Source organism: Ctenopharyngodon idella, chromosome 18 (genome assembly GCF_019924925.1).
Source record: "Ctenopharyngodon idella isolate HZGC_01 chromosome 18, HZGC01, whole genome shotgun sequence".
NCBI lineage: Eukaryota > Metazoa > Chordata > Actinopteri > Cypriniformes > Xenocyprididae > Ctenopharyngodon > Ctenopharyngodon idella.
The window spans coordinates 24,024,664-24,052,521 of record NC_067237.1 but is presented as its reverse complement, the minus strand read 5'-3'; the positions used below and the strand labels follow the sequence as shown (position 1 = coordinate 24,052,521).

The 27,858-nt window shown below is 38.1% G+C and overlaps 1 protein-coding gene across 1 annotated transcript; it reads left to right on the top strand.

Moving 5' to 3' along the window:
• Positions 1-1,879: 1,879 nt before the first annotated feature.
• On the top strand, positions 1,880-27,858 carry nup93 (nucleoporin 93). The gene is made up of 22 exons (XM_051870741.1): positions 1,880-2,047; positions 2,595-2,791; positions 2,886-3,003; positions 13,006-13,068; positions 14,789-14,917; positions 18,049-18,123; positions 18,964-19,056; positions 19,171-19,310; positions 20,529-20,661; positions 20,911-21,068; positions 21,272-21,437; positions 21,630-21,723; positions 24,442-24,633; positions 24,712-24,838; positions 25,314-25,386; positions 25,486-25,530; positions 25,787-25,903; positions 25,986-26,104; positions 26,803-26,920; positions 27,008-27,091; positions 27,321-27,449; positions 27,625-27,858. Exons 2-22 carry the CDS (start codon positions 2,613-2,615, stop codon positions 27,733-27,735), a joined length of 2,463 nt encoding a protein of 820 aa, XP_051726701.1. The 5' UTR covers positions 1,880-2,047; positions 2,595-2,612; the 3' UTR covers positions 27,736-27,858.

Here is a 27,858-nt window from a genome sequence, read left to right as displayed (position 1 = left end):
CTTAACTTTTTACCATATAGCCTACAGAGGGTTGGCTCTTGTCCTAAACTAAAGTGCTATATATTGGCAAAGATTTTTCTTGACTTAATTTCTAAGCCGGTTTAAAGCGCAAAAAAATAAATCCAGGCCAAGAACTCACAATTTTAAAACTCCTGTTTTTTTTTTTGTTTTTTTTCCATGACTGTGGGAACCCTGCATCTATTTTGTTTGTCAAAGGCTGTGCATCCAAGCATTCTCTGTATTTTGGCACAAAAATTTGTCACTTGGTAAGTAGTTAAAGGTTCCAACATGTATGAGTTTTTTTTGTTGAACACAAAAGATACTTTAAAGCATGTTGGTAACCAGACATTTGATGGCAGCCATTGACTCCCATAGTATTTTTCTTTCTTTGAATTCAAGTTTTTATTGCTTTTTGGAAGGTGAATGGGTAACAAAAGTACATCACAATAACAATAATACCGGGTTACAGATTTCTACAGGAAAAAAAGGTACAGCGCTGTCACTGGGGCAGTACCTAAGGCACGAAAGTGAACAGGTACTAATATTTACTTTCAAAGTACTAATATGCACTTTAAAGTACTAATACGTACCATTTAGGGGTAAGTAAGGTACAAAAATGTACCTTTTCACTTTTGTACCCGAGGGTACTGCCCCAGTGACAGTGCCGTACCTTTTTTTTGAGAGTGTACAGGCACAGTTGTAACATTGAAGAAAGTACAATACAAGTGTCAATCTATTCGTTCTGAGTCGTTACTGTAATATATGTCCAGAACTCTTCCCAAGGAGACAACCCATCCTCTTTGACACCATTTACTCTATTAAGCATGGATTCGTAAGAAGCAATTTCTATCATTGCACTAGCCCAATCTTTCAGTTCTGGGGCTTTCACTGTCTTCCAGTGTCTCAGAATAATCCTGCTAGCCATTGTAATACATACCATTATAACAGAAAGTACACACTTAGAAACATTTGGTAATTGAGACTTGTCACAGTTGAGGTGTTAGAGATATTGTGGACCCATACCAGCAACTTACGACATCTATAACTTGTTTCCAGAATGGCTTAACTAGGCTACACTCCCAAATACAATGTAAAATGGTACCAGTTTCCAACTGGCACTTCCAACACAAATTGTCCTTGATCAATTTCATCCTGTAAAGTCTTACCGGAGTGTGATAGTCTATGAAGAATCTTATATTGATGGAACTTCCCCCTTATTTCTATGGAAGTCAATGGGTACCGTCGACTGTCTGGTTACCAACAATCTTCAAAATATCTTTAGTGTTCAACAGAAGAAACTCATAGAGGTTTGGAACAACATGAGGGTGAGTAAGCGATGACAAAATTTTCATTTGTGGGTGAACTATCCCTTTAAATGAGGCAGATGCCAAGGACTTTAATATTACTGTAATTTAGTACTACTACTATTAATCATTATAATATTGTACAAATTCATTTATATATACTTTAATTTATATATTAGGCTATATAAAGTTTATAGTGTACTTGAAACGTTATTTTATTAAATGTTTAAATAATATTATTGTAAATTAGAAAAGATTGTTGCGCTCAGAATAATGTTTTTTCTAGACTTTTACAATCTTCATTGGATTCAGTGTGCGGCTAGCTACCCTTTTTGTTCATTTTCAAATAATATTATTGTACAATTCTACTACGATGATTTTTTAGACATCATATAGGCCATTTAGGGGTAAGTAGGGTACAAAAATGAGGTACATCAAATATCAAGTATATCGGACACCGCTGTATCATCACGGTCAGGTTTCAGTCAAATGTTTTTCTAAGTAATCTTGCAGAAATTGTGTATGACTGGACCTCGCTGATATAAACTCGTATTGTAAACAGAAACATCTGAATAAAGTTCTATCGAGGCTGTATTCGCAAGTGCTTTTGGGAAAAAACGGTTTGAACCAATCAGCGCTCGCTCTCACAGGAACCCGGGAGTTCACGAGGGGAATGTGTTTAGCATAGCGGCTAAAGTGAAATCATCATATAATAGCCGCTATAAGGATTCACATTCAGCGAGGTGGGTTATTACATGTGCATTAACTAATTAACTATTTAATAGCTTGTTAACTGTTGCCGTATTTGACAGGTGTCTGTTTGGGACACGTTTACCGACAGCACCTCATGTCAAGTTAGCTTGCTAGCAAGTGGCAGTCATTTGTATGGACCACTGTTATTTCACAAGCTAAACAACCATGACGTTCATTCAGTGTACTAATATTGTTATCTATCTATCTATCTAACTTCGTCCCAGTTAATAGTCTGCTAAATTAATAAATGTGAAAGTATGTAATCATGAATATCATGTCACTGACTTCCCTAAGTAATCATGATAATGATATATATTTTCAGCAAAATTCCCACAGTTACTGGAATATCATAATCAATTAACATTGAATCTCTTTCTAGCTGTAGGGTTATCAATGTAAAAAGTTTTTAGTTTTATAGTAATGACAAGAACTGTCGTATCTGGTAATTTGCTGTTACTTTGGTAACTGATATACTGAATACAAATGATGTGCATATCACCATGTCACATAGACTTACTACTCTTGTTTTGCTGTCAGGTGGAACAGGTGCTGGATATGGATACTGAGGGCTTCGGGGAACTCCTGCAGCAGGCAGAACAGCTTGCAGCAGAGACTGAGGCCGTGTCTGAGTTGCCCCATGTTGAGCGAAACCTACAGGAGATCCAGCAGGCAGGAGAGCGACTACGTTCCCGCACTCTCACCAGAACCTCTCAAGACACAGCTGACGTAAAAGCGTGAGTTTTCAGTTTGACTTGTTTATATGAATTGGCATGAATTTTAGATGCATTTGAACAATGGTGTCATTTTTATTTTATTTTTTAACTTCAGCTCCATCCTCCTGGGCTCTCGGGGTCTTGACATCTTCCATATCTCCCAGCGTCTTGAGAGTCTCAGTGCAGCCACTACATTTGAGCCTCTTGAGCCAGTCAAGGACACTGATATTCAGGTTAGTATGTGTTTTGTTTGGGTGGGAGGTTGTATTCCTAGTTGCTTTTTTTATTTTACGCCTCCCCATTGCGTCCCTTGAGATACAGCGGTGTAATGTTGTATGTTTAGCTAGTGCTTAAATTGTATAAACTGTTGCATTTGTTGGTATCAAAGTGCACTAATTTTCTGGATGGACATTACCGTTTAAAAGAACTTATATTCTTATAGTTCTAAAGTTTGGGCTCGGTAAGATTTTTAAAGGGGACCTTTAATGCCCCCTTTTACAAGATGTAATATAGTCTCTGGTGTCCCCAGAATGTGTCTGTGAAGTTTCGGCTCAAAATACCCTACAGATCTTTTATTATAGCTTGTCAAATTTACCCCTATTTGGGTGTTAGCAAAAACATGCTGTTTTTGTTTGTGTCCCTTTAAATGCAAATGAGCTGCTGCTCCCAACCCCCTTTTCTGGAAGAGGGCGGAGCTTTAACAGCTCGCGCTTCTGTTGCTCAACAACAACAAAGCTGGAGAATCTCACGCAGCCAAAATGAGGATTGTCAGTTACGGTGTTCACCCTTACATTGTTCAAACCGGAGTCAGACACTGATGGAGAGACTCAGGAAGAAGTTACAACATTTAGAATGCAACTGGACATTTCTGAATAGTTAGTGGATAAATTTATGTAGTTGGTGTGGATTTGATTCAACTCATCGACTGCCATCTGCCATCATGTTAATCTTGTGCAAATCCAGCGGTGAATTGACCCTCGTTCAGTCCAACATGGCCTCGCCCCCTTTGTTGCGTGTTCCCGGGGTCAGGGTTTATGCAAATTTTGGGGTTTGTGATGTCACCAACCCGGGAAGAAGCTCGTTGTAGTCCTTAAAAAGCAATTTCTGTAAAAGAAAATATCTCCCTTTGCTTTGAACTTTGAGCATTGTAACTTTGCAGATGTTGTTTATGCTCAAGCAGCAACATTACACACTAACTAATGTTAAAAAAGTGAAATCATACTCAAGGACCACTTTAAGTGTTTTTGAAAGAAGTCTCTTATGCTCACCAAGGCTGCATTTAATCTATCAAAAAATCAGTAAAAACAATATATTACAAGCATTATATTATATAACAATATTGTGAAATAGTATTAGGCTACAGTTTAAAACTGTTTTCTTATTGAATTATATATATATATATATATATTCCTTTGAGGGCAAAGCTGAACTTTCAGCATCATTACTCCAATCTTCAGTGTCACATGATCCCTCAAATCATTCTAATAGCTGATTTGCTTAATTTGAATTTAAGTTCATCTGCTTAATTAACATTTTTTATTATTAATGTTTAAAACAGTGCTGCTTAATATTTTTGTGGAAACCCTGATACATTTTTTCCAGGACTTTTTTGTTGAATAGAAAGTTCAAAAGAACAGCAATGTAAAAGTATTTACTGTCATTTTTGATAATGTATACTTGCGCAATAAAGGTATTCAGTTCTAAAATTAAAAAATCTTACTGACCCTAAACTTTTGAATGGTTTGGAAAAAAATATTCATAAATGTATGAATCTGAAATGGGTGAAAATCAGCTGTTTCATAAAATTGCCTTGCAAAATACAGTGAATATTGTGTTGTGATGGAGTTTCCACAGAGATTTAGTGGTGTTTTTACTTCCTTTCTATATGGTCATAAGGCAACAGTGTAGCATGTCTCGTTTTATATTTCTGAGTCTGAGAGTTGCTGTCTGTCATTGTCCTATTTTTTCACATTTTAAAAATGTGCACATGTATGAACAGTAAAATGAAGCTTTACACCACAATTTGATACAAGTTTGCTTGTCATGTACATAATATACATATCATGACTAAATTGCAAGCCTGATCTTATAAGTTTTTTTTTATCTTTTTTAAAAAAATATATTTTAATAAATTTATGTGCTTAGTCATATATCCATATCCAAGTTAAACTTAGTCATATATCCATGATACCTAGTTGATTTTTCAGATGATTCAATCTGTAAATGGTAATGTAATATATGCCCTTTATTTCAAGTTGCTTCAGTTTGAAACCATCTGCTATGCATGTAAAGAATTATTATTTATATATATATATATATATATATATATAAAAAGAAAAAAGAAACCTAGTAGCAAAATAATTTAGCTGTCAGTTACAGTTACAGTTTTAAAAAACAAGTTCAAAATTGATGCTAATTGTTTGCATGAGTTTGATTTTTATTGCCAGCTGTTTTGTGTTACTCCAGACTTCATTGTCACATGATCTTTCAGAAATCATTCTAATATGCTGATATGGTGCTTAAGAAACATTTCTTTTTATTATTATCAATGTTTAAAACGGTGTGCTGCTTAATATTTTTGTGGAAACCGTGATAAATTTTTTGAGGATTCTTCCATTAATAGAAAGTTCAAAAGAACATTTATTTTAAATAGAATGTTCGGTAGTGTTTAGTTTTTGTTATATGTACTCGGCATTGACTTAAGGTAATAATTTGATGAGACATTCTGCGTCACTGCCTCAGTAGAAGCCAAATAAACATTTAAACAATCTCCACACTCAGCCCATTTATAATTAGCACTATGCTGTTGGCTTTAGAGCTTGAGAGACAGGGTGGATCTAATGAGTCTTAGTCCATGTGTATGCGTTTATCTTCATGTCAACAGGTTTTTACATTATCAGTGCTCCTTAGTGCAGCTTTTCTTGTGCTTACCATACCCCAAGCATTTCTTGTTGTTTATTTTGGGAATTTGTGGATGTTAAGTGCACAGCTTTTAGAAATTATATAGTGCATGTTGTGAATTGATTATAATATGTTTGCTAAGGCATGACTTTGCTGTAGCAGTGGGTTACAATTGAATTCAGCTGCATCTGTAAGAGTAAGACAGAGGCGTGACGTGGCAAAATTTGAGTCAGGCAATGCATTGTGTAATTCTTAAACTTTTTACAATCAAACATTGAAATTAAACAGCCAAGAGCATTACAGCTTAAGAATGAGTTTAGTGTTTTTGCTGACAGCTGGCATTGTAAATGAAAATAAATAAATGTGAAAATGAAAAATGACTTTTGAACTGAATGATGTTCATTACTTCATGAAACATAACAGTGGTTACTACGCCCCCCTGTGGATGCTGTTGATACCAGAGGATTAATTGATTTAGATATATAAATTCATGCATTTCCAATCCCTGTTTGCATTTGTTCTGGTACACAAAGCACCTAAAGACAGATAGAGCATGTGGCTTCAGAAAGGGACAGAAGGGTGATGTTTATGGTGACCGCATTGTGACGCTACAGGTTTAGTGAATTATAGTGAGCTCACTGGAGCCAGGAATCAGCAGTCAGGTCAACACTGAGCTGGCAAACCAAATGAAATTAAAGTTGGAGACTTCTTGTGGTTTTTTTTGTCCATGTCTGCACCTCACAGCATTATACTAAGCTTAAAGGGTTAGTTCACCCATAAATGAAATTTCTGTCATTAATTACTCACCCTCATGTCGTTCCAAACCCGCAAGACCTTCGTTCATCTTCGGAGCACAAATTAAGATATCTTTGATGAAATCCGAGAGGTTTTTTATCTCCCATAGAAAGCTACAAAATTACCACATTCAAGGTCCAGAGAAGTAGTAAAGACATTGTTAAAATACTTTTTACGAGAATACATTTTGTGCGCAAGAACAAAACAAAAATAAATACTTTATTCAACAATTTTTCCTCTTCCCTGTCAGTCTTCTACGCAGCTGACACAGTGAACGCAGTGCAGAGCTTCTGTGTTTACGTCTGAACGCCGGCTCAGTATTGATATCAGTATTTGTTTTTGTGCACAAAAAGTATTCTTGTCACTTCATAACATTAAGGTTGAACCACTGTAGTCACGTTGACTATTTTAACAATATCTTTACTACTACTCTGGACTTTGAATGTGGTAATTTCGTTGCTTTCTATGGGAGATAAAAAAAAAACTCTCGGATTTCATCAAAAATATCTAATTTGTGTTCCGAAGATGAACAAAAGGTTTGGAACGACATGAGGGTGAGTACTTTTTTGGGTGAACTAACCGTTTAAATTAGTCTAGATTGATTTTACTGCATAAGTGGAAAATGCTTTTACTTTTCCTGTGTGTATACATTTTAATGCTGCAAACCAGTGACCTAAATGTATTTACAAAAAAATCACAGGAAGTAACATATCACTTTCTTGAATGTTGAAGTGGATGTGACATAAACTAAAGCCTGATGACTTAACTGCTCTTGTCATGCCATTTCTTGGGGCTTCATCCATCATCAGATGATGTAAGATTATGACTAACATAGTCTTTAATGATTTTTTTCTACAGGCCTATCTTGATCAGTCTATAAAAAAAGCTGTGACTGCAACTGATTTTTATACTTACATTTGAGCCATTTGTTATGTGTGGTGGAGTATTGGTAAATAATTTAATCAGTTTTAGGAAAGATGTCAGTTTTGTTTTGTTATTAAAATAAAAGAGAAATTTTGAAACAAATTGGGATGTCAAAATATCCCTCAGTAAATTTGTCTTATAAAAATAATTTAAAGACACTGCACAGTGGTAGATTTGCTCTGTGCATGTCTCAGTTATAAAATATCATATTCCTTATTTCTCAAAGTGCTTGAGATTAAGAGGAAGCTACTTGTATTGATTGTTTTAAGTTTTAAAATGAGTCATTGTAATAAATGGCATCCTAACAATATTATTGATGGTAATGCTAAATGATGTCCAGTATAATATGAGTTAAAAGAAGCACTTTTGTGGTTTTGTCGATGAAGAGGTACTATGAGTCTTACTGAAGGGGCACTTTGTGTCTTACTGAATGGCTACTATAACTTGGGATCCAAATCCAAATCTATGGTCTCCTATTTTCAGTGCTGTCAGAGATGAGGCATTTCTGTAGCCTGTATGAGAAAAACAATAAGATCATTTTATTTTGGCATTTTACAACTTTATAATGTATAGAGCAGACAGGAAGTAATCAGAATCTGAGGCAGGTGCCGGGACTTTAAAGGGATAGTTCACCCAAAAATGAAAATTTGCTTTTAATTTACTCACCCTCAGTCCATTCAAGATGTAGGTGGCAGGCGAAACAAAATTAATACCCATGGTTCCTGATGATACATTGAAGTAAAATAAAGTAGTGAAGTAAAATGATCAGTCTGTGCAACATTATTTCCAACGTTATTACCTCTAATCCACGGCCTCGGCCCTCGGCAAACGGTTCTGAGTGTGTTCACAGTTTGGAGCACGAGCTTCCTGTTGCATAATGACGTATTCCAGGGAGTTCAAACGATGGGAAACTGTTAAGTCAATATTCCCGATTGAGATCGCGCAAATGAATGTAATCTTAATTTTTTTTATAGGTTTCAGCATTCAGGATAAGCACAAGTAAGTACCGCTTTGATGAACAATATAACACACGCGTCTTCCCTCTCTGTTGTAAACAAACACAGCCTCAGCTCACGTTTGAGTTTGCTCCCGCACATACGTCATAATGTGACAGGAAGCTCGCGCTTCAGACTGTCGTAAATGCACTGAGGACCGTTTGCCGAGGCTATGGATTACAGGTAATAATGCTGTAAATAATGTTCAGTTTCTTGCATAGACTGATCGTTTCGCTTCTTAAGACCTCAATGTATCGTGGGTATTAATTTTGTTTTCAGCAAATGTTCATTTTTGGGTGAGCTATCACTTTAACTTTTACGGTTACCCGTAGCACAACCATAGTGCACAGATTTTGGCTGTTTTTCAAAATCAAAAGATTTTATAAGAGTTTATCATTTCAATCACACAGCCACACCTATAAAAATATACAGGAGACATTTAGTAGATTATGTCCTGATAATAGCAATTGGATGATGTCCTCAATTACTTCTTACAATAAAGGATAAACGTATTCTTGTCTGTTTGAATGTTATAGATGCTCATAGAGAATTGGCTGTTGACTCATCAAGTCCTGTAATGATCCACTTGGTTTTTGCTTCCCGAAGGTTCGAAGCCATCTACCCCCCACCCATCTTTTCCTCTGCTCATCTCTTCTCTCCTTCTCTTTTTCACCATCTCTATCCCTCCCTCTACTCTCCATCGTCTTTTTTGTCAGACATATTTTTGTGGTGGGCCTGCCAGAGTGCGGCTCGGCTCTTACTGGAAGTGCACTTACTGCCTGGCACTTTCCTCACCTCCCTCCCTGCCCGTGTGTGTGTGTGTGTGTGTGTGTGTGTGTGTGTGTGTGTGTGTGTGTGTCTCTTTAGCATTTTCAGTACAACTCTGATTGACTCTAAGGGCCATGAGATTTAATATCTTTCTTTTGTCGAACTTGTGTAACTGCTCTTCCATTTATCATCATCTTCATTCTCATTATGTATCGCCGCCGTCTCAATCTCATATTGAAAAGATGTTCAGAATCGCATTAAACCCGCTGCTGAATAAAACAAAGATGCTGCAGGTGCCATGCTCAGAATTGTATCCATACAATTGTGCCGAGATATCCAGATGTGCATCGACCCTGTGAGGTGGCGGCAGAGTGTAAATTGTATATTGTGCGTGCTCCATAAGGCTGCTGTGCTGCCTGCCTGAAGACAAAGGAAATGCATGCTGCTGATGAGGCGTAGTCTCCTGCCTTTCTCTCGCCTTCTGCGTTTGTGTGTGTGGGCAAACGTGCAGCCTTCTGTAACCCACGTAGCTTTATAAAAGCTAAATAAAATCATTTTTTATTTTAACATCACAACTGTAAGACGAACAGGAAGGCAGGAATGCTCGATTTAGGTGCCTATGTCTTGTAGACGAAAAGGCAAACGGCTTAAATGACAGACTGAAAGCAGGAGATGCTTTTCCCGAGCAAAATGGCGCAGAATCGCGTGATGCATCTCATCTTTTTCTTTAACTCTCACTTTCGCTTACTTCCATCTTTCCTGCACCATACCTTCACACGAGAGTGTGTTATCTAAGCGCACACAATGGTAGGTGTGGGATAAGTGCAAATAGCTCTACATGTGGAGTCTGATCTCTGGTCAGTGCACTCTGTTCATTAACTAAACATGACTCTTAAGAGGATTATTAGCCCAGTTTCTGGACAGGATGTCGAAATCCATCAGGATAGTGTGTGTGTGGGGGGGGGGGATCCATTACCATAATTGCATTGCGCTAGCAGAAGTGGAAAAAGGAAGGATGCAGAGATGTTTAAAAAAGGAAGAAATGAGTGAGAGTGAAAGAGGAGGCTGGCAGGGATGCTGGAGGAGAGACGAGGAGGAGGGGTGGACGGCTGATGGTGAACAGGCACACGGATCAGGTTGAATAATGACTTCTCCTCAGATTCCCCCCCGTGTCTCTGAGCCGACTTGGTACGCTCCGCCTCCGACAATAAAGCAGCCCACAGTAACCCTGCTCGTGGCTCATATCTAGGTTCAGACCACTGGGCCGCCTTAGAGGTAAAGAAGAGTGCATGTGGCAGATACAGTGTGGGCCTCTGGTAAAGGAGGTCAGAAACGCCCCAGAAATGCACTGGCCCGCTTCTGCAGGACGAGGAAGATGGAGAGAGCACGAGCAAGGGACGGGCACACCGCTCCCAGACAGTTTCACCTCCCAGCAGCACTTTCCCAGCAGGTTAAACCAGAGCATGAGTGAGTATCACCTACACGTACATGCATTCGACACCTCGCTATACTACATATGCCTCGGTCAGTCGATTTAACCAGGAAAATGAGACCGTCGCCTTCTCCGAAGGGATGATGAAGATGGCGAGGAGGATGATGATGATGAAGGCTTGTCTGTCACACAGGAAGTGGTTGGGTTAGGGTGGGGTTCCTTCACTCATCATTGTGCAGAAGTAAATGAAAGAAAAGAAAAAGAGAGGGATGTGTAGATATAGAGGGGGTGTTTTAGTTTAAATCAACTGTCGTGGGTTTGATTAGCGTATGTATGCATGTCTTTTGTCCAGCTCTTGCATTCGATGCCAATCCATGTTATATTTCCTGCTATATATGCTTCTGCTATTTTCACTTTACATCTCAATCTGTGATGGTCAATATCAGTGCACTGCGTTATACCTGATTTCAAAATATAAATGCATCCGCAAGAAGGTGTGTGCATCATGAACATGTATGATGTCTATATGTTGCATTCATTACTATGTCTTTATTGAGTATATATGTATGTATTTCATATTGGAATGACGTCTTTTGCTCGGTGTAATGCACCATTTTTATCTGAATCAGACTCTCTCAATATTCGCTGTGCCTTGAATCTTCCAGAAATCCACAGCACTTAATTGTATGGGATATGATAACCTCCCCTTTCAACCTATGTGATCTGCACTTTGTCTAGCTGCTTTAATGGCAGCCTTTAGTCACGCATTTATTTCACCGTGGTCAGATGATTCAAAATGTGCTTGAGAAGATATGTGAATCTTTGGCACAAATTGCACATCTGATCTCTTCTGAGAACTTTAAGATTAAATATGGGTTAAAATGCCAAATGCAATGACACTCTTCACAGTATGTAGTAAGCATGTTCTTGGTTTAGATATGACCCAAATGCAACCATTTAAAATGTGTTCCTTTTGTCAGTTACTGTCTCTTTGGTACTTGATGCAGAGCTTGGATGCCTGAAGGGGGCACTGTTCTGTAGCTAGCAGTTGGAGGCACAGTGACTGAGCAAGAAATAATGCTGCTAAGTACGAAATGTTGGCTGCGCCCACACCTTAAACTCCCCACCCACTTTCCATCTCAGTATCCATTAGCTCGGCTTGATGTGTCATTTAGACTTTGCGTTCCTCAAATCAGAATAAATCAATCCTCATTTACAGCTGTCAGTCAAAATGTAGATGGGGTGATGGGGGTCGTGCGATCTCGGAGGGGGGTGGAAAGAAGCGAGGAGTTGCCGGGGGGGAGGGGAGGCCAGGATTCAACTCGGTACTGAAGACTTGGATAAGAGAGGGGTGTGAATGGTGATCAAACAATTTTAATGACGGAAACATCAATGTACATTCATTGACTATTACGTGGCATATTTTTTATGACATTACCGTATTCAGTAAAAAATCAATGGAAAATTTACTTTTCAACTCCATCCATGTTACAATAATAAAAGCCGATGAGTGCAGGTTCCAGTTCAGAGGTCACGTTTCTCTTCATCCTTCAATATTGGCTTTTCAGCGGTCTGATGATCCTCCAAACCCATCAGAACCAGCTTCCCCTTCCGTCAGTACCACTCCCTATCCCAACCCCCACTCAATGTGTGTGTCTGTTGCACGTCATTCCAGTGACTTCTCTGTCCTCAGGATCAGCTGCTGGATCTTTCTGTTCTGTGTTTAATCAAAACGAATGCGGGTGTGTGTGAGTGTTCGTTACCCAGCTGTACATCAAAAACGAGTGCTCTCAGTGCATCCATACAGGTTGTTCGAGCTGCACACTTGTCATCTAGTCAGAAAACATAGCTTGTGTATCCGTGGAGGCTACTGATGTGTGCGTTTTCCATCTGTGATCAAACAAAGATGACGTTTTAGATGATGATGGCCCGTAATTAGATATAAGCAGCTGTTAGCTTAATGATTTGCAGTGGGGAACATTCAATTCGGGCTTTTCTCTGGTTTTGGTCCATAAAGTCTAGATGCGTAGAAACCAAGCAGTTTGAACCACATTTTCCAAACCTGTCCATGAACTTCTGTGTGTAGAACTGTGTATGCATGAATGTGGGGTGTCTTAAATGCACAGTACTTTTAGCACACTCGAGAACGTATTGAACCAAAGCTTTGCTGAACCAGCTCTGACCAGTCGAGAGCCGCCATTTTGGGCGAGCGATCTCACAGAGGGTCGATTCTAAGCACATTTTTAGCAGTTATTTCGATAATGATGCCAATTCTCCATCTCTGGCCTGTGGCGCTTGCGTCTTAGAGGAAGTATGGAGGGAATGAGAGAGAAAGGGAGAGAGGGCGTGTGCTCTGCATGCAGAAAAGGGGAAAGTAGGTTGCAGTACGTTTAACCTCCATGCCGTGTCTCTTGTTCCAGGGCTTTCTGAAGAACGAGAGAGACAATGCACTGCTGTCAGCCATCGAGGAATCGCGCCGCAGGGTGAGTGTCTTCCTTTACCTCTCTATATCCTTTTACATCCATTTATTTGCTTAGTCGATCAAATTATGTCTTTTTGTCCATTGTGGAGAAAAGGAACGTAGAACTTCAGTGTTACTACATCCCGTATTGTCCAGACATTTAGAATCTGCACAATTCATCTGACAGCTCCTTTAAAACCGTATCCTTCCGAGGGTCACTTTTTCTGTTTCAGTTCAAATCCCTTTTTCCCCTTATTGCCTCTTCAGCCACTCTCAGCGAGGTAAAAACAGGCCCTTTCAGCGAGGTAAAAACAGGCCCTTTCAGCTGTTATTACGGTATCCATCTCTCAGCAGCAGAGAGCTCAGGTCAATATCTATCTATCCTCTCAGTCTAGTCATCAAACCTCTCAGGAGGAGGAATGTCAGCAAAGAGACAGACAGGATAATTTGCTCACCAAAGAAGAGGTGTTACCCAACGACCCAGATGACCTGTGTGTGACAAAATGTCTCTGGTGAAATTTTTGGGTCCTTAAGCACTAAAGTAAAATTTATGTCCATCACGGACAGGGTCAAAATCAACTTTTTGCCACAAAATTTTTGCTGACTATTATATAAATGTTTATATTTATTTGAAATTAGTGAGTTGTTTTTAGTTGTCATATTTGTGACAAACAACCAGTCACCATCTATAATGGCACCTGTCAGGAAAAACTTGACAACTCATCTTGATGTATTTTTATTTTTGTGGTTCAATGGGAGGAATATTCCACATATTTGTTGCCGCATGGAGAGCTGGGCAAAAATTAGACTTCCTGAATTCTGAAGTTTTCTTTAGCAGACCATTTTTATACATTTTTTTATTTGAATCTTGCACATCACTTACATCAGCAAGTGTCAGACAATAGTTCTTAAAATTCAACATAAACCAGTTACCGTCCAACTGGCAAGTAATTTGTTCACACTACTCTCCAAAGCCAATTTTTTTTGTCAATTTTCTTTTTTTTTTGAAGTGTTAATTTTGGACCCCAAGTGAGAATGAAGTAAACTGCAGGATGATTAATGGCTTTTTTGACCCAGCAAAATCGTCTGGAGAACAGTTAGTTCCTGAAGTGCTTATAAGGCCATACGCTATTGTTTCCCACCCTAAAACAAAAAGCCCCTATGCGTCTTTTCCTCTCTGAATTTTACCTCATTCGCATTAACTTCTGCACGTTGTACTGATATTATCTCACTCCCTCCATCATTAAGCTCAATTCCAAAATCTCTTCCTCCAGAGTTCAGAAGCCTTTTTAATTAGAACGCTTGCAATTATCACACGTCGATCCGCCGGGACTGAGAAAAATAGACGAAAGGTCTTTGGATTCAATCAGGGTACGGGCTAAATCGGTAGTAGGCGTGAAGACAGACCCAGATAGCGGCACAGTTCCATTAGCGAGGCCTCCACGCATCCAGGCTTTAGCGGGCCAGACCCAGTTTGAGTCTCCCCAGGCCCAGCTCTCGTTCCTTGTCCCTCGGAGGTGGGATTGGGGGAGGGGTGAAGATAGTGGTGCCCGTTAGCGCTTATTGTGCACAGCATGCTTCCCAGATCCAGGCTGCTCCCTTCTTACTCCGCTAGCTATTTTTAATGTGTCACATGTTGGGTAACCTATATATTCACTGAAGGCTTTGTAGTTTCACTTGTTTTACTCTCTATCATCATATGTATTCTGTTTTTCATGTGATTTGTTCTGTCCTTCTTGCAGACATTTCTGTTGGCGGAGGAGTACCACAGAGACTCTATGTTGGTGCAGTGGGAGCAGGTGAAGCAGAGAGTTTTGCACACCCTGCTGGGAGCTGGGGAGGATGCACTGGACTTCAGCCAGGAAGTGGAGGTCTGAAGAACAACACACCACATAAAACACAATACACACTCAGGACAGATATCATATAACTCCTTTGTATTTTATATATATATATATATATATATATTTATAATAGCACACATCATTTGTGACGTGTCCGTGAAGCACAAATTTTCTTATTTAGCATCTAAGGAGCTTGTTCAGATCTGTTGCCGTGATACGGCCAGCCTGTGGCTACGTTTGGCCTGGATCTGAGTGTTACTGATATCTTATCTGGCAAGAGCTTTTCTTGTAGTTCTTTTCAGACAAGGACATTTAAACCTGATTGTCTTTTAAGATGACAAATCGTTACGTAAAGACTTCATCAAATCGGCCTTAAAGCTGAAATAATGGAATTGCAAAAATTTCCAATTAATAAAAACATTTTTTCCCCTCTTTTATGCTGTGAGCATATTAGCATAAACTATATATATATAGTAAATATTTAGAGGTAATATATATTAATAAAAACTCTATATAGAGTGAGAGATTTAGCTTCATATTTTATATATATTTTTATATTTACATAAAATTTTATTTATATAATTTTACATTTTATATAACATTACTAATTTCCAATCAATAAATATGATTTTTTTTTTTTATTATTTCTCATATGCTGTGGCTATTTTAATATGTGTGTGTGTGTGTGTGTGTGTGTGTGTGTGTGTGTGTGTGTGTGTGTGTGTATATACATTTAGTTTTATATTTTATATATAGAGAGTTTATATGCTCGCAGCATACAAGAGAAAAAAAGCCAGTCATGTGTAGGGTTGCAAAGGGGCGGAAAGTTTCCGGTAAATTTCTGGAAACTTTCCACGGGAACTTAACCTGGGGAATTTTGGAAATATTCCAATTTGGAAACTTAACAGGAATTTATGAGAATTTATGGGAATTAATTGGAAATTTTGGGGAAATTTATATAAATTTATAATATTTATATAAAATGTGTCATATAAAAACATAAATATAAACATTTTGTTTGGTAATAACATGAAATAACAGTTATTAATTTTTCGCAATCAATTTTAATTTAGTAAATATGTAAAATAAATATATTTTTATTTTTGCAATTGTTATGTGTTATTTTTTTCAGAAATCCTTCAGAAATCATTCTAAAATGCTGATTTGATACTCAATTATTATCAATGTTGGAAACAGTTGTGCTTCTTAATATTTTTTTGGAACCTGTGATACTTTTTTCAGGATTCATTGATGAATAAAAAGTTAAAAAGAACAGAATTTATTCAAAATAGAAATCTTTTTTAACAATATCACTTTAATATCACTTTTTTTCAACTTCACACATCCTTGCTGAATAAAAGTATTAATTTCTTTCAAAAAAAAGAAAAGAAAAAAATGCCTGACCCCAAAATTTTGAATGGTATTGTATATTGTTACAAAAGATTTCTATTTTAAATAAATGCTGTTCTTTACATTTTTATTTATCAAAAAATCCTGGAAAAAAAGTATCACAGGTTATAAAAAAATATTAAGCAGCACAACTGTTTCCAACATTGATAGAGTATCAAATCAGCATATTAGAATGATTTCTGAAGGATCATGTGACACTGAAAACTGGAGAAATGATGCTGAAAATTCAGCTTTGCATCACAGAAATAAATTATATTTTAATGTATATTAAAATAGAAAACCATAATTTTAAATTGTAGTTATATTTCACAATATTACTGTTTTTTCTGTATTTTTGATCAAATGTGCATGTTATGGACTGGGGGAATGCACAGTGCATGCATGGGGTGTGGCCTTAATAGCTCTGCAGTAAGTAGTGTGCTGTGTGAATGTGATTGAGGAATGTGCAGGGTAAAAATTCAACTGAAATTGCATTAAATCTGGTTGTTTTAACCAAAATTATGCTGCAAGATGTTTTTTCAACTACATTTAAGTACCCTGTTATAGGCTAACCTGCAATTTTCTAAATTCCCTGTTTATTCCCATTAATTTCCTTTAATTCCCATATGTTCCGTTAATTCCCATTATATTCCCATTATATTCCCATTAATTCCCGTGGAAAGTTTCCAGCTTTGAAAATTCCAGGAATTTTGCAACCCTAGTCATGTGGTTAATAAGATGGGATGACATTGGCTGTTTTTAGAGGCTATTATTCATAAATAAAGGCTCTTTTGGCAGCACTGCTCACATCTCCGCTGTCACAAAATGGAGAGGTGAGCAAGAGGGAAGGATGTAGAAAACATCAAACATTGAAGATGACAAGAACTCCTCTTCTGAATAATGTATACCAATAATGCATGTTTCACTTTTATGTCCTCAAGTATAACAATAGTCTGTCTACGGCAAATAATGGCAGTCTTTTGAGAAGAATATGCTCAGAATATGCTTTTGTCATTCCTTTTATTGTCCTATAAAGAATCCGAGAAGAATGTTGTGTTTGTGTGTATATTGTGTATTTTGCTCTAGGAGATTTTTGACTGCTGTCCTGCTGCTTTAATTATTAAACAGCAGTTAAATTTTCCATGTGTGACCTGCTGTTCTCTTCCTATGCCAGGAGCTCACTCTTCCTTGTACCACCAGCCTGAGTCACCCCCTCCCTGCTAGATAGTCACACAAACTACAACGCCTCAGTGGCTTTCTTGCCAGGCTGTTCATGGAATTTGCTATTGGGGAGTGTGTGTGTGTGTGTGTGTGTGTGTGTGTGTGTGTGTGTGTGTGTGTGTGTGTGTGTGTGTTTGTGTGTTTGTGTGTGTGTGTGTGAGAGAGTTTTTGAAAATAATTTCAATTAAAGCACCACATGCTATATCTATGTCAAATCTTTCTAAATGTGACGTTTTTCATGGATACATTCATGTCCACATATAAAAATTTAAGGTTTTCCTGTGTGTCTCTCTCTCTGTGTATATTCACAGTGCCGAGCTGTGTGCGCTCAAGCGTGAGTTATGTTCTTAACAATAGCTTCACGCTACATTGGTCGCTGCATTTAGATTAAAACAACTCTCCGAGATAAACGCAGCTTGTGCACTTGTCAAACCCACGCTTTTAGAGGCGCACATATGCACACCTACACATGTAGAGAATATTAATACGGTCTTGTTGTGTAGACATCCTTGTTTATGCCTTAACGACTGTTGCTATGTGCCCCACAGCCCAGTTTCGTGAGTGAGGTCGCAGTTCCAGGACGCAGTGCACTGGACAGTGTGGAAGTTGCCTACAGCCGACAGGTTTGTAGAAAGCCATATATATACAACATAAATATAATGATGAATAAAAATAAAACAAATAAAAAATGTTAAATATATAATATATCTATAAATTATAAATAATTTTATTTAAAATAGATAAAAATATATCTATTATATATTTTAAGAAATAATTTAATACATAATATAAAAAAATCTATATTTTTTATTAAAAATGCATTAAAGCTTTAGCGTAGAATTATACATGCATGAAATCATTTATCTAAACATTATAATTTACAGTAGAAATGATAACTCTCCAGTACTTTTGAAACATCACACTGACTGACAAAAATATGATCACTAATAAATCATACAGTCAAGACATATTAAAAATAAACAAGTGGCTCATAGTTACTGAAGTACCGTGTCATTTAGTTAAGCTTAGCTTTTCTCTCGGCTAGTTATCTAGACTCAAGAATAAATGTGTTGTGTTGCGAGCCTAGCTCGATTGATCGATAAGATTGATTGGCTGGAAAGAAGCATGATGGGTAAGCTCCCAATCTATCCATAAAGGGGAGGACTGTCTCTCACTCTCTTCTCCTTTGTTCTCCTGTTATCAGATCTCTCTTTTTTTTTTTTTTCCTTTGTCTTTTTTTTTCTCTAATCATGTGTCGACACATCGCCTGCGGAGTCATTTTTCTGGTCCTTGCGCTCTTTTTTGAAGACCTCCTAAACATTTTTATCCTGTTTATTTTGTTTTTCATCATCCTTCATTTCACCTCCAGATCATAGCGGATCCAGCTGTCCAGAGCTTGGACTTAGACAGCAATCAGTCTTTGACCTTCATTCATTCTCATATTTTTTTTCTCTTCCGTTTAGATCTACATCTTCAATGAGAAGATAGTAAATGGGCATCTTCAGCCCAACCTGGGAGATCTCTGTGCCTCAGTGGCCGAAAGCTTGGATGATAAGGTATATCACATTCGGCCTGGCTTCAGTGTGTGTGTTCCTAACCGTGCTTTTCATCTCAGTAATTTAGGGATGTGATTGCTTTAATAGTCAAGTTGTTTGTGCGTGTGTGTGTAGAACGTTTCAGACATGTGGCTCATGGTGAAGCAGATGACAGACGTTCTGTTGGTGCCGGCAAAAGACACACTGAAGAGTCGAGTGTCTGTGGACATGCAGATGGCCTTCGTCAGACAAGCTCTACAGTTTCTGGAGAACAGGTGAAAGAAATAAAAAATTTTTTTAAAAGCTGGCTCTTTGATTAGAGAGATAATATTGACAAAATTTCAAATTTTACGTAGGAATGTAGAAATATTGAAATTACCAGTAGGGGGGGGAAAAATGTATGTTATAGCCGACCCAATATGATTGTCAGTATTTGAGATTTTTCATTATTTAATTATTTGAATACTTATTATTAATAAATGAATCTATTTATGAAAGATTTAATAAAAAGAAACAATAAAGCTTCAGTGTGCAATTGTACAGTTTACTCTGAAATTTTAAATACTTTTAAAAGAAGTCACCGAGGCTGCATTTTTTTTATAATTTAAAAATGCAATTTAATAATGATTTTCTATTTTTATATATTTTTTAAATGTAATTTATTCCTGTGATGGCAAAGCTGAATTTTCAGCAGCCATTACTCCAGTCTTCAGTGTCACATGATCCTTCAGGAATCATTTTAATATGCTCTAATATGATTTGGTTCTCATTAAATATTTATTATTAATATCAATGTTGAAAACAGTTGTGCCTTTTAATATTTTAGTGGAAACTGTGATACATTTTTGTCAGGATTTTTTAATAAATAGAAATTTAAAAAATTTATTTGGAATAGAAATCTTTTGTAACATTATGAATGCCTTTGCTGTTACTTTTGATCAATTTAACGCATCCTTGTTGAAGAAAAAAAAGTAATTTCTTGCCAAAAAAAAAAAAAAAATCTTACTGACCCCAAACTTTTTAATGGTAGTTCATGTTCAGGGTTCCCATGGTTATTGAAAACCTGGAAATATCAGGGATTTCTCCCCCACATTTTCCAGCACTTGAAAAGTAATGGAAATTAATGCAAAAGTTAATTTCATGGATGTGAACATCGATTTTATGCTGTAAACTATTTCATGAGCTTGATTTTGCTCTTATGTAGGACAAAATGTGCTTACAGGCCATAGAGATTTCAGTTTGTGAACCAATCATTCTTTTGAGTCAGTTCTTTTCAATGAGTCAGTTAAACAGCTTTACAAATCAGTCAGAATTATTCATTAGTGAACCATTCTGAATCAAAATGATAGAAAAAATGCAATTATTTATTATTAAAAAATACTACTTAATTATCTCTGAAAGGGTAATGGGAAATATGTAAATTCACTGGTCAAAAAGTTTGTGAACCCAGTATGTACCTTATCCAACGGACTGCTTGTATCTTTCTTCTGCAGCTATAAAAATTACACTATGGTCACCGTGTTTGGGAATCTGCACCAGGCTCAGTTGGGTGGAATACCTGGCACTTATCAGCTCGTATGCAGCTTCCTAAACATCAAGCTGCCGACCCCGCTGCCAGGCATGCAGGTACTGCAGCAAAACGTGTCCGCACCACACAGCTCAGGCAGCACTACATCATACAGGCTAGACGCAATCACTGCAGATACTCTCGAGTAAACTGCGCTGAGTGTGGCTTTATGTAGTTTAGATAACAGCAGTGGATTCTCCCTGCATGGGCCAATAAGCTGCTTATTTCAGACTTGAAAGTAAAAAGGGGGTAAATGGACGCAGTGTGACCCGAGGATAAAGCTTGCTGTGTGTGCATGTGTGTAACAGGATGGTGAGGTGGAGGGGCATCCAGTGTGGGCTCTGATCTATTTCTGCCTGCGTTGCGGAGACCTGTCTGCCGCCATGCAGGTGGTGAACAGGGCACAGCATCAGCTGGGAGACTTTAAGATCTGGTTTCAGGAATACATGAACAGCCCCGACCGACGGTGAGAACACACATACGCACAGCCCAAAAACTAGATCACATCCTAAGAGAACTATTTCTCCTCTGCTTTTGGTAGCTACTTCTCTCTGGTACGCTTGACCCAGCTTGCTCCCTTTTTGTATCAGTTTATCTTAAAACTGAATAATTCAGTAAATCTGTTTTATGGTTCAGTATGCATTTTCTCAAATGCATTGTTCTTCTCAGTTTGTCTCCAGCCACAGAGAATAAACTACGACTTCATTACCGACGTGTGCTGAGGAACAGCGCCGACCCCTACAAGCGTGCGGTCTACTGCCTCATCGGCAAATGCGACATCGCCGACAATCATGGGGAGGTGGCTGATAAGACAGAGGACTACCTGTGGCTCAAGGTCAGATATAGGCACAGATATAGACTTTATCTTATATCAGAGTGTACGTTATAGCTGATATTTTTTAGTGATGAGTTTAGTTGCCCAGTTCATCTTTGCCGAATGACTGAGCTTTTAGGGATGCTAATATGGAAGGGTTTTAGCACTGAAATCCTTTTGATTGTTTTGAGCCGTGTTCTGTGTCCCTACCAGCTGAATCAAGTGTGTTTTGATGAGGATGGTAGCAGTTCTCCTCAGGACAGAATGACTCTCGCCCAACTTCAGAAACAGCTACTGGAGGACTATGGTGAGACCCACAGTCACCATTATGTACACCATGATTTTTTTTTTTTCAAATACCAACTGTGATGTTAATATTATGCACTATTTCAAGGTCAATTATATGTATTATATTATATACATAATTATATGTATTCAAATATTACATTATATAATAATAAACCATATATAGTATACAATAGTATAGTGTGTGTATATATACATTTTCTAATTGGAACATTTTACAGTATTTACTCAAAATTCATAATTATTCAAAAATATTTAACAGTATCAAATATTGCGGCAGTCAAAACTGAGTTACAAGCAAAATTTTGTCTCTTAGGCTACGTTCAGACTCAGCCCAAATCTGATTTTTGTGCATATCCGATTAAAATCAAATCAGATTTAGCACATGTGAACAGCAAAAAATCACATGAAGCTACATTTATATGATTCGAATTCCAGACCAAGGCTCTATCTTCACAGCTGAGGCTCGAGCATTACTTCTGGTTCTGGAAAATAATGAGAAGGGTCAAGAACGGGACTTTTTAATTGCTTCTGACTCAAGATCATGTCTTCAAGCACTTGAATCCCTAAAGACTGATCACCCCATAATTGTTGAAATTTTAACTAAATTAGATCTTTTAAAGAAGGAAAACTTTAATATTATTTTTTTCTGGGTTCCAAGTCACATTGGACTGACTGGTAATGAGAGAGCGGACATGGCTGACTGTCAAATACCACCTTCTGATTTTAAACCAGTAATTAATTTATACATCACTAACAAGTGTCAGAAAGAATGGGATGATAATAAAAATAAGCTGTATGAAATAAACCCTTGTATAAAAAGAAGTACCTTCCATAACTTCAAATCAAGACATGATTAAGTCGTCTTCACTAGCTGTAGGCTGGGTCACTCAAGACTTACCCATGGGTTTTTATTAATAGGCGAAGTTCCTCCTTTATGTCTCTCATGTCAAGTTCCTTTGACTATTAAGCATATTCTGTTGAATTGTAATTTTTTATGATGCTGCTAGAAAACGCTTTTATTCAGAAACACGCTTGCATGGAATATTTCAAAATGTATCACCTCAATGTATTTTAGATTTTATATCTTATGTTAAGTTGAAATGTTTTATATAATAACGTAAATTTTATGGATGATATTGACCTTTGTGTTTGAAGTGTAAATAGCCATGATGCTAACATGGCGTAAAAACTTAATAAACAAACAAACAAACAGATACATTCATATGTGGTTTGAAATCCTATTCAAATCGCATTTCTGGAAATCCGTTTCAGTCTGACCGCTCTGATTGGATTTCACGTGGTTTATGTGACTTTCTCATGCCACGTAAAACGCATACATCAGACGTTGTTATAGGAAACATGCTGAAAGTCGCTGCAGAAACAAGGTTGTGTTGTTGCAAAGTGCCAGACGAGCAGAAAATGACAATATAAAGGAGACAACAGAGCTTAATAAACCCGCACATGCAGCCTCCCACGTTTCTGCCGCTGCCTCATAAGATGCAGTAGTCTAGCACGGCGGATACACGTTGTCATGTTGTAAGTAAGACAACATCTGTATTGCAAACCCATCCATGTTGCTGTTGTTGTTTTTGGCATATGCCTACCAATGCAACATCATTGCCATAGAAACCATTGCAGATATTCCAGAAAATGAAAAAGCGGCATGGACACACAAATCGAATCTGAACAGTTGCGATACACAATGTGGACCTCAGTAATTTTAGATCAGATTCCAATCGGATACACAAATAATCGGATTTGGACTGATGGTCTGAACGTAGCCTTAGATTGTAAGCTGTTCTGTGACAGACAAGTTTCAACTAGATACGATCAGATTCAAAGAAAAAGCATTATGAAAATTAGTATCAAAATTGTTAGGGAACCTAACAATTTCTGTTAAACTGGATTAATCCGACTACACTAGTCAATAATATTACAATTACAAAATGCAGGCAATGTTGGCAGTATGTCTTAATGTATTGGGAGAGAGAGATCTCAACTCTAAATCAAGTGGCCTCTCTCAATGTGCAAACCTCAGGTCAAATTATTCCATAAAGCCAATAAATCAACCCACTTATCTTTAGATTCACTCCAGTACTAAAGGAAGAGATTTAATTGGGCATTTGAAAGACTAGGAAGTTAGTCAGTATGCAAAACCCCCTATTCAGTCTCTGCCAGTGTGCCTAGCCCAGATAAAAGTGTACGCCATTGTGCTGTTTTCTCATGGCTTAAACTTCTCCTCGCCCAGTTTTAAAAAGGCATCCGCTTAGTTTCTTCCACCTGCCTGATGAGTCAGTCTTATCTCGCCAGCGCTCCTGCAGTACACCACATTAAAGACTCCCTCTATTGCTGATAAGACTCCTTCACTCCCAGCTGCGCTGCCACTACGCTCCATGCAAAGTCACAGCAGGTCTTTTCAGTGCCGCTTTAAGACGTCAATTTTAATGGCAATTTAAATAAGAGGGGATTATTTCAACTCATGCAAATGGAAATGAAACAGCCTATTTAAGCACTTCACAGCTGAGGAAGATTTGTGTGGAACCTATTACTCGCTTAAAGAAGCATTCAAATTCCTTAAGTTACAAATCCTTATTGGCTGCATGTGCACATTCCCAATATGTGGTTTATATTGTTCTGTAAGTGGTTTTGGATTATTCCAAACACTCATGAATGTGTTCATAAAGGTGTGTGGCATTATTTGAATTGTTTTCTGCAGGTGAATCCCATTTCTCAGCCAGCCACCAGCCATTCCTGTACTTCCAGGTGCTTTTCCTGACTGCACAGTTTGAGGCGGCCATAGCGTTCCTTTTCCGAGTGGAGCGTCTGCGCAGCCATGCCGTTCACGTAGCTCTGGTGCTGTACGAACTCAAACTGCTGCTCAAATCATCAGGCCAAAGCGCACAACTCTGTAAGTTGTGATCATTGAATGACAACTCAAAAATCGTATCTGGTTTCTGTTCTAAGGAGGTTTCTGGTCTCTTTTCAGTGAGCCAAGAGGCTGGAGATCCTCCAATGGTGCGAAGGCTGAACTTCATCAGGCTGCTTATGCTCTACACCCGCAAGTTTGAGTCCACTGATCCACGAGAGGCACTACAGTACTTCTACTTCCTCCGGTAATGGTCATCTAACCCCAGCTGATGCTATCAGGTCATCTAGGGTAACATACTGAAAAAGCTGATCTCAAATCAGTCAGGAGCAAATCTATACTTCGATATACCAAACCTGTTCTGAAATCACCTTGTTTCCTGTTTGATGAGTGGCTGAACTATAAGTCATGTCTTTTTCTCTGAATTCTGAGCGGAAATCCCTCTCTGAGAAGAGATTAATGTGTCATGAATAACTCAGAACCTTCCACGAATGATCCATGAATAATTAAACCTGTTCCATGCACACTGTGAATCCGATGCTAACTTGTCCCATTGTTTTAAGAGACCTCACAGCCACCGGAAACAGTTGATCTTCTAAAGGTCTTTTATCTCTGCATATCACAAAGCGAACGCGTTCCTTCTCAGGCCAAAGTGCTTTCGTCATAATTGCTGTACTGCACTGAGTGAAATCTCACAATCACTGTTCTCTGATTGGCCACAGGAATGAGAAGGACAGTCAAGGAGAAAACATGTTCATGCGCTGTGTCAGCGAGCTAGTCATCGAGAGTCGGGAGGTAAGAAACGTGTGCGAGCTCATTGGAGGAAGAGTTTCTGCATACTAATTGCTCTTATCATTACATAATTTCTGTCAATTCTTAACTCTCTTCCTGTAGTTTGATATGCTTCTTGGAAGACTCGAAAAAGATGGAAGCAGAAAGGTATGATGGAGGCTTTTGTTGTTATATCACCTGACTAGCAGACAGCGAACGTGCCACTGTTCTTTCTCTGTAACTAATTGTGCACACGCTTGCTCTTTATTTGGTTCATTCAGCCGTGCAGGGTTGTGTAGAATATGCTATTGTCTCAGAGGCCTTTACAACACAGTCTGGCCTTTCATGCTCAAAGCCATTTTGAAAGCACCATTGTGCATTCAAAGTCCTCTGCTCTAAGCAGTGTTTGTTTGAATCCCTTCAGCCCGGCGTGATTGACAAGTTTGCCGGAGACACTCGGGCCATCATTACCAAGGTAGCCTCGGAGGCCGAGAACAAGGGATTGTTTGAGGAGGCCGTGAAACTGTATGAGTTAGCCAAGGTGAGATAAGCTGTGATGTGCCATTGCGTTTATTAGGCTAGTGATATTTTGTGCCTAAAACATCTCCTCTTTCCCGCATCAGAATGCTGACAAGGTTCTGGAGCTAATGAACAAACTGCTCAGTCCAGTTATCGCTCAAGTCAGCGAGCCCCAGTCTAACAAAGAGCGACTCAAAAACATGGCAGTGGCTATTGCTGAAAGGTAAATATTTCATACATAGACATCTATAGACTATGGAAACTAAAAAATGTTAATTTATATCTAACAATTGCATCTTTATTTCTCATTATTGCAACTTTATGTCTCACAGTGCACTCTAAAAAAGAATGTGTTGGCTCAACAAAAAAAATTCGGCTTGCGTCAATTTTTTTTACTTATGGCAACTTTGAGTGAATTTACGTTCAACCAACAAGCTACGTTGAGTTAGAGGAACTTAATTATTTGTAGCATAAACACAAATTTTTAAGTTGATTACTCAAAAAAAAAAAAAATTAAGTCTCTCCAACTTTAGTGACTTTATATCTTGCAATTATGATTATATTTCTCCCAATTGTGACCTTATATCTCGCAATTGCGACTTTACGTCTTATTTCAGTGACCTTATAACTCACAATTATGAGATTATATATCCCAGTTGTGACTTCATTTATCACTGTTGCAACTTTATTTCTCAGTAGCAACTTTATATCTCCCAATTTCGACTTTGTCTTGCAATTGCAACTCTTTTTTTAAATCTTTTATTTTAAATGTCATCTCACAATTACTTTATTTTTTTACTCTGAGGTGGAAACAGGCTTCATTATCAGCCTCCATCTAAATGGTGCATCATGGGTTTTATAGTCTTGTAGTTTTTAGTTTCAATGAACACCATATGGTATCTTTTATTTGTTTGTGCACAGGTACCGTACCAACGGTATAGCTGGGGAGAAGTCTGTGGACAGCACCTTTTACCTGCTTCTGGACCTCATGACGTTCTTTGATGAGTACCACGCCGGCCACATAGACCGAGCCTATGATGTATGTCACCTATAGGACCCCTGCTGACCTTTGGCCCATGCTGCTAGGCATCTGACTAATCTATATTTTTGTGCCATTCTGTGTCAGGTGATTGAGAGGCTAAAGTTGGTTCCCTTAAGTCAGGACAGTGTTGAGGAGCGGGTCGCGGCCTTCAGAAACTTCAGTGATGAGGTAAGACATCTTTAAGAATTAGCATAAATTACCCACTTGCTGCTATTTTAAATTGTTGTGCCATTCCAGGTGACCCCAAATTAACAAGATGTATGTATGTCTTTCCTTTTTGGTTGAGCTGACCAAAATCTAGTCTATACTTTTGAAAAATGTTCTAGGTTTTTTTAATGACCAGAATGGAGACTTTAATTCACATGAAATTCTTTCCATTATGTCCTAATCTTTCCAGGTCAGACATAATTTGTCAGAGGTTCTTCTGGCCACAATGAATATCCTGTTCACGCAGTACAAGCGTCTAAAAGGGGCTGCAGCAGGCACACCAGGAAGACCACAGCGTACCCTAGAGGACAGAGACACGGTAAGATGTATTCTTTAAGATAGTTGCTTATTAAACTATAAAACTAATTATTTTTCTCTGGACATTGGACACACACTGTGACAATGCATGTTAATCCTGATTAGCTCTTCTCAAGTGTGTGTGTCTGACCACCAATTGTTTGTCATGCAGTTGTATTTGTCTGCTTTCCCAATAGCTGCTGCGCAGTCAAGCCCGGGCTCTGATCACGTTTGCGGGAATGATTCCGTATCGGATGGCTGGAGATACCAATGCCAGACTGGTTCAGATGGAGGTCCTAATGAACTGAAACGTCCCACCCCACCCTTCTCCAGAAACTCTCCTTCATTGTCCTCATTCCATCATTATTTTGTCAACTTATATTTGTATTTTTTTCCATGATTTGAAATAATAAAAAAAAAAATTCTGTTCA